The 7,567-nt window shown below is 40.5% G+C and overlaps 1 protein-coding gene across 1 annotated transcript; it reads right to left on the bottom strand.

The window, feature by feature from the left end:
• Positions 1–3,041: 3,041 nt before the first annotated feature.
• Positions 3,042–4,563, bottom strand: LOC131622509 (uncharacterized; the record flags this gene model as incomplete). Its single annotated transcript, XM_058893546.1, has 1 exon — positions 3,042–4,563. A coding segment is annotated over exon 1 (1,467 nt), but the record flags the coding sequence as incomplete, so codon positions are not given.
• Between the last annotated feature and the right edge of the window lie 3,004 nt (positions 4,564–7,567).

Below are 7,567 nucleotides of genomic sequence, written 5' to 3'. Positions count from 1 at the left end.
CAGATGATATGAGGCGGTATCTTAGGTCAAAAATTGGGGTATGACAGATGCCCCTATTTATGTTTCTTCAACCTGAGACATGAAGATTGAAAATCTTCGTTTTGATAGGTGGAAGAGACTTAAATATCAGAAGACGCAAATTTTGGATCTAAGATACCAAAATTGCGAATGATGCAAGGACATCTTTACCGAGGGAATATCAAGAACTGACTCCGCTGGGGAAAAGAGACCGGGAAGGATGTCTCAATCCGTTTTTAGAAAGAGAACTCGTTTTTTTTGGGAAAGCAAGTGTATGCTTCACCGGGGAATGATAGCTTTGTAAGAAAAGCTTACCTATCGACATTATCGACTATCAGCACAAGGATAGACTTGTTTAATAATGCGATGGTGAAAGGTATGAAACTTTATTACCGACTATCAGCATGGTGATAGACTTGACATGGTAAATAAGAGTTTCAAAGGTTCGGTTAATATTACCGACTATTAGCATGGTGATAGACATGTTTAATAATATAAACGGAACAAAAAGGTTACCAACTACCAGCCTCGTGATAGTGGTTTTGAAGACATGATCAATTATCAGCCGAGTGATAAAATGATCCTAGAGACTTTGTTAGGGAAATTACTGGTTATTCAGCCTTGTGAACAGTAATAAGGCCCTGATTGTCAAATGGTCTTCATGATTGATTTCCTTAAGAGGAAAAAGCTTTTGAAAGAGACATAAGCTGCTCGGATGATGAGGCTATTGCTTATTGTCTGTTTTTCACGACTCTATTTGGGGAATCAGAATTTGAATCTCTGGTAAAGACAGGGTTCTATCCATGAATGAATTGGAAAGAAACAGTCAAACAAGACTTTGTACCCAATGAGGAATGAACTCAATTGGGGATTTTCTCCTTTGTTTTGAGAGGAGAAAACTAAAGCAACCTTCTTCCACGAGGAATGATCTCAGTGGGGAACTGGAGAAAGAAGATGTTCTTTCTGCTTATGGGTGACAACCTACTGGAGAGATGACACGCACATACCTGTTTCTTTTTTTTTTTCTTTTTTTTTTCTCTTTTTTTTTTTAGGATAGATATATCCTAAACAAGTGATTTCGAAGCAAACATTGAAAAATGCAAGAATGCATAAATGATGCAAATATGTATGAATGATGAATGTCATGAATGTCACATGCATGCTGACGAAACTGACAGACAAAGAAGCATGTACTGGAAAAGGACCGACGTCGCAATACAACCAGATACTTGGTTAATGTTCTTCAACACGGTGCAGCTAACACGGGTGATGAATGGTGTTGCATGCTTTCAACTTCTCTGGGGAAGACAAGCATCTTTCTTACTGAGATGGAAGAACTTCTTCACTGGAAATGAAAATCTTCGTCACTGGGGATAAAAGACCTTCTTCACTAGGGATATAAGAGTTTTTCCTATCATAATCTTTGATTCATCCTATGGAGATAGCTGTTGATGTTCCTTCGGTTGTTCACCACTCAAAGGAAAGTTTCGCTTTTATTTTGAAAAAGAAAAGTAAATTCATTAAAAACTTTTTTTCTCTTTTTTTTCAAAAGTGAATAACACAATTAAAGCGTCATTTTGCAAGCTAGAAGAAATCAAGAATTGAAAACAAATGGGCACAAGGCTCAAATTTATTTAATAGGATGGTAACCAGCTAAAGGCGTGATTCCATGGAGTATTTACAAAAGTTGGAAATGGTAATTATGCGGAAAAGGCTACATTGAAAGCAATAACCACTATTCCCCCTAACAACTTTGAGTTCCAACTGTGCTTGTCGCTTCAGATTGGCGATGATTTGATTGTAGATCCTTTGATGAAAAAGACTCTTCAAGTGACGAAGTACGGACTGATGCAGTTACTTTGTCATGGATCCCTAATTTTTGCCTAGATTGCCCTTTCAGGTTTTCAATCTACCAGGATGAATTTTTCTGTTTATTGTCTCTAATTTTTTCCTGGACCGCCCTTTCGGGTTTTCAGTCCACCGAGACGCTCATTTTTTCCTAAGTCGCCCTTTGCGGGTTTTCGACTTACCGAGCTGTTCTTTTGTATTTTTTAGACAAAGTATTTCTTGACTACATCAGCATTCACAGGATGCGGGAGTTCATCACCATCCATGGTTGCAAGAGTCATGGCGCCGCCAGAAAATGTTCTTTTGACAACATACGGGCCTTCGTAATTAGGAGACCATTTGCCCCTAGAATCTGGTTGAAAAGACAAGATCTTTTTAAGCACGAGATCGCCTTCTTGAAATTCACGAGGTCGAACCTTTTTGTTGAAGGCTTGTTTCATCCTTGCTTGGTATAACTGTCCATGGTATAGAGCAGTCATACGTTTTTCTTCGATTAAGTTCAACTGATCGTATCTGCTTTGACACCATTCAGCCTCTGATAACTTAGTTTCCATGAGGACTCTCATTGATGGGATTTCAACTTCTATGGGGAGCACAACTTCCATGCCGTATACTAGAGAAAAGGGAGTTGCCCCTGTTGAAGTACGCACTGAAGTACGATACCCATGTAAAGCAAATGGCAGCATTTCGTGCCAGTCTTTGTAAGTGACGACCATTTTTTGGACGATCTTCTTAATGTTCTTGTTGGCGGCTTCAACGGCGCCGTTCATTTTTGGTCTGTAAGGAGAAGAGTTATGATGCTCAATCTTGAATTCCTCACATAATTCTTTCATCATTTTGTTGTTCAAGTTCGAACCATTATCAGTAATGATCTTGGTGGGAACACCATATCGGCAAATGATGTTATTCTTGATAAACCTCACAACCACTTGTCTTGTAACGTTGGCGTAAGATGCTGCTTCGACCCATTTGGTGAAGTAATCAATTGCCACCAGGATGAAACGATGACCGTTTGAAGCCTTTGGTTCGATCATTCCAATCATGTCGATACCCCACATGGAAAAAGGCCATGGAGATGAGAGAACGTTGAGTAGAGTCGGTGGCACATGGATCTTATCTGCATAGATCTGGCACTTGTGACATCTCTTCACGTGTTTACAACAATCAGATTCCATTGTCAACCAGTAGTATCCAGCTCTTAACATTTTCTTGGACATTGCATGCCCACTTGAATGAGTTCCAAAGGACCCTTCATGCACTTCATGCATTAACATGTCTGCTTCGTGTCTATCCACGCATCTGAGCAAAACCATGTCGAAGTTTCTTTTGTATAGCACATCTCCGTTCAGGAAGAAACTGCCAGAAAGCCTCCTTAGAGTTTTCTTATCTTTGTTTGATGCCCCAAGTGGGTACTCTTGAGTTTGAAGGAAGCGTTTGATGTCGTGGAACCACGGTTTATCATCGATGACTGCTTCGGTTGCAAACACATAGGCGGGCCTTTCAAGGCGCGTAATTATGACTGTAGGCATATCGTTCCAATGATTGACTTTGAACATGGAAGATAGAGTAGCCAAGGCGTCTGCCATTCGATTCTGATCTCGAGGTATATGATGCAATTCAACTTTGTTGAAGAAAGTCAACAGACGTCTTGCATAATCTCTGTAAGGAATCAAACCAGGGTGGTAAGTTTCCCACTTGTCTTTGATTTGGTTAATCACGAGAGCTGAATCTCCATATATGTCGAGGATCTTGATCCTTAAGTCAATGGCTTCTTCGAGACCCATGATACAAGCTTCATATTCTGCGATGTTGTTGGTACAATCAAATAGCAGTCTGGCGGAGAATGGGATATGAGTACCCTTGGGAGTGATGATAACTGCCCCAATTCCATTGCCAAAAGCGTTTACTGCTCCATCAAAAATTAGGCCCCATCTTGATCCAGGATCAGGACCTTCTTCAGGTAATGGTTCGTCACAATCTTTCATCTTCAAGTACATGACATCTTCGTCAGGAAAGTCAAACTTGAGAGATTGATATTCATTAATTGGTTGATGCGCCAAATGATCGGCGAGAATGCTTCCTTTGACTGCTTTTTGAGCACGATATTCAATGTCATATTCGGATAACAGCATTTGCCATCGGGCAATCCTTCCTGTTAATGCAGGCTTTTCAAAGACATACTTGATCGGATCCATTTTGGAGATTAACCAAGTAGTATTGTTGATCATGTACTGGCGGAGACGTTTTGAAGCCCAAGCCAAAGCACAACATGTTTTTTCGAGCATGGAGTAACGAGACTCACAATCTGTGAATTTCTTACTCAGGTAATAGATGGCATGCTCCTTCTTACCGGTTTCATCTTGTTGTCCAAGCATACAACCCATGGATTCTTCCAATACGGTAAGGTACATGATTAATGGTCTTCCTTCAACTGGAGGAATCAATATTGGTGGTTCTAACAGGTATTCCTTGATACTGTCAAACGCTTTCTGGCAATCTTCAGTCCATACAACCCCTTGATCTTTGCGGAGAAGCTTGAAAATTGGCCCACAAGTAGCAGTCATTTGAGAGATAAACCTGGAGATATAGTTCAATCGTCCGAGAAATCCTCTTACTTGCTTTTCAGTTTTTGGTGCAGGCATTTCTTGAATAGCTCTGACTTTGTCGGGATCTACTTCGATACCTCTTTGGCTGACAATGAAACCCAAGAGTTTTCCAGATCTAACCCCAAAAGTACATTTGTTAGGATTCAAGCGGAGCTGATATTTCCTTAGTCGTTGAAACAACTTCAAAAGGTATTCAATATGTTCTTCTTCTGTGCTGGACTTGGCTATCATGTCGTCCACATAAACTTCAATTTCTTTATGCATCATGTCATGGAAGAGAGTAGTCATTGCCCTTTGGTAAGTTGCGCCTGCATTCTTTAATCCAAACGGCATCACTTTGTAGCAAAAGGTACCCCATGGGGTGATGAAAGATGTCTTCTCCATGTCTTCGGGAGCCATCTTGATCTGATTATAACCGGAGAACCCGTCCATGAAGGAAAAGACGTTGAACTTAGCGGTGTTATCAACCAGCATGTCGATATGTGTTAATGGAAAGTCATCTTTTGGACTGGCCTTGTTCAAGTCACGGTAGTCAACACACATTCTAACTTTTCCATCTTTCTTCGGAACTGGCACAATGTTGGCCAACCATTGAGGATACTCGGAGGTGACTAGAAAACCTGCGTCGAGTTGCTTTTGAACTTCTATTTTGATATTGTTAGCCATATCAGGGTGAGTCCTTCGCAATTTCTGCTTAACCGACGGACATTCTGGCTTCAATGGCAAGAAATGCTGAACAATATTGGTATCCAACCCAGGCATGTCTTGGTAGGACAAGGCAAACACGTCAACATATTCTTTGAGAAGGTCTGTCAACTTACTCTTGATATCAGCATCAAGCAGCGATCCAATGGTCACTTCTTTTTTGTCTTCTTCAGAACCCAAGTTGATCTTTTCTAAAGGCTCTTTGTGAGGCAGAAGGGCTCTTTCCTCGTGCTTAAGTAATCGGGAGATCTCGTCCGGGATCTCCTCTTCTTCCTCTACTTCGGCTTCGAACACAGGAAACTCAAAGTTGGGAGAGGGCATAGGGTTATTGCATTCAATGGGTTTATCAATAGTTAATCTGCACATATGATTTATATTTATTTCAGAAAATTTATGAATGCAAGAGTGTATGCAGATTTTTTTTTGAAAAAGTATTTTTTTTTTTTGGTTCTTTAGGATTACCATTTCCAGAAAAACGCAAAAATAAAACATATAATGTAGGGAATTCAAAATGACACTTTATTTATGATTCATTTTTGAAACAAAGCCCTAAACACAAACTCATTTGTCTTGGGCAGGACAAAGAGGGAAACTTTTAAAACAAAGCCCTATACACAAAGTTATTTGGGCAAAACATTTAAAAGCAAAGCCCTATAAAACATCTCTCTGCTTTGGGCCGGGCAGGAGGTCAAAATAACAGCGAGGTGATTACTTTGAGCGGCGAACAACATTCGGAACGTCGACAGCTTTCCAGTAGCAACGAACTCCTCTGTGTATTATGTATTCAGGAAAATTCCCCTCAGAATTATCTTCAGTGTTGACATTGACCGCTGGTCGAGCAGGATTTGAAGGTCCTGGTTTGTCACCCTTGTCCTTTGTAAAGTTGAAACGGTCTTCTTCTACTTCTTGAAGAGCATAAGATGAGTCACAATCTTCGGAATTTTCAGAATGTAATTCCCAGTCTTCAGGATGAAGAGACTCATTGTTAGAGACACTTTCCGAGTCAACTGCGGGGCCATCTTCCCCTTCATCTTCAAAAATGGCATTTATGTGATAATAACCATCTTTAGGATTATAAATCTTGGTAGATGCGCTGAAGCCTAAATCTTCAGTAATTCCAGGCTGCTGAGAAAATTGATAGGGCTGATAAGCCTCTTCTGGTTGACTATTATATTCAAAGGAATCTCCCCATCCAGTCGGTTGGATGTCTTCAATCGCCATCTTTGAACTTTCAGGTGCAGTGTATTTCACCATATCATCAAATTTTCCACTTGGTTGTCCCAAGGTGTCCCAAACCTCTGCAGGAATAGGCGGAATTTCTTTAGCACTTGTTTTCTCTGAAGGAGGATATGGTTCTTCCTGAGATATGTATCCTGAGTCATTGAGTTAACATTTCCATTCTTCTTCAGGATCGGAGAGGCCTTCTTCGATGCATTCTTCAATAAGGACATTGACCTCTTGAGGAATTGGGTTAAGGAATCCTCCACTAATGAATGTTTCTTTGATCGGACGAAGGGTTTCATCCTTCTTGGTGCAGTTTGAGAATGTTGGTGAACATCCGAGACCTGCTCTAGTTTCATTCTTGGTCGGGATCACAACTTGCCCCCAGCCAGTGGTAGTTCCATCTTTCACTACTTTTACTGCCTCTTTGTAAGAAGAGATTGACGCTTTCTTTTTGGAAGATTCGTCTTCTAAAGAGAGACCTTGGAACTGAGTTCCTTCCACATCATCAGCACCAATGAAAGAGAAATTGGATAAATGACTCACCACTAAGGCTTGTTCCCCACTTATTGTTACCAATTTTCCATTTGTTACAAATTTTAACTTTTGATGGAGCGTAGAAGTTATTGCCCCTGCTTCGTGGACCCATGGTCGTCCTAAGGGACAGCTATAAGCAGCTTGAATGTCCATGACCTGGAAGGTGATTTGAAATGTATGTGGACCAATTGTCATGGGAAGGTTGACTTCGCCGATAACAGATTTTCGTGATCCATCAAATGCTTTGACTACTACGCCACTGAACTTCATAGGCATTCCTTGGTAAGATAAACGAGCAAGAGTCGTCTTTGGCATCACATTCAAGGAAGATTCGGTGTCTACCAATACATTAGACAAAGAATTTGACTGACAATTCATAGAAATGTGTAGAGCAAGGTTGTGATTTCTGCCCTCCTCGGGGAGTTCTTCATCACAGAAGCTTAAATTGTTGTAAGCTGTTATGTTAGCTATTATCCCATCAAAGTGATCAACAGTCACATCATGATCTACAAAAGCTTGATCCAAGACTCTCATCAGGGCTTCCCTGTGTGCTTCAGAGTTTAAAAGAAATGAAAGTATTGAGATTTTTGAAGGAGTCTGCATAAGCTGATCTACAATCTTGTATTCACTTC

The sequence above is a fragment of the Vicia villosa genome, linkage group LG1 (genome assembly GCF_029867415.1).
Source record: "Vicia villosa cultivar HV-30 ecotype Madison, WI linkage group LG1, Vvil1.0, whole genome shotgun sequence".
Taxonomy (NCBI): domain Eukaryota; kingdom Viridiplantae; phylum Streptophyta; class Magnoliopsida; order Fabales; family Fabaceae; genus Vicia; species Vicia villosa.
The sequence above is the reverse complement of the archived record's forward strand: the minus strand, read 5'-3'. Positions and strand labels throughout refer to the sequence as shown.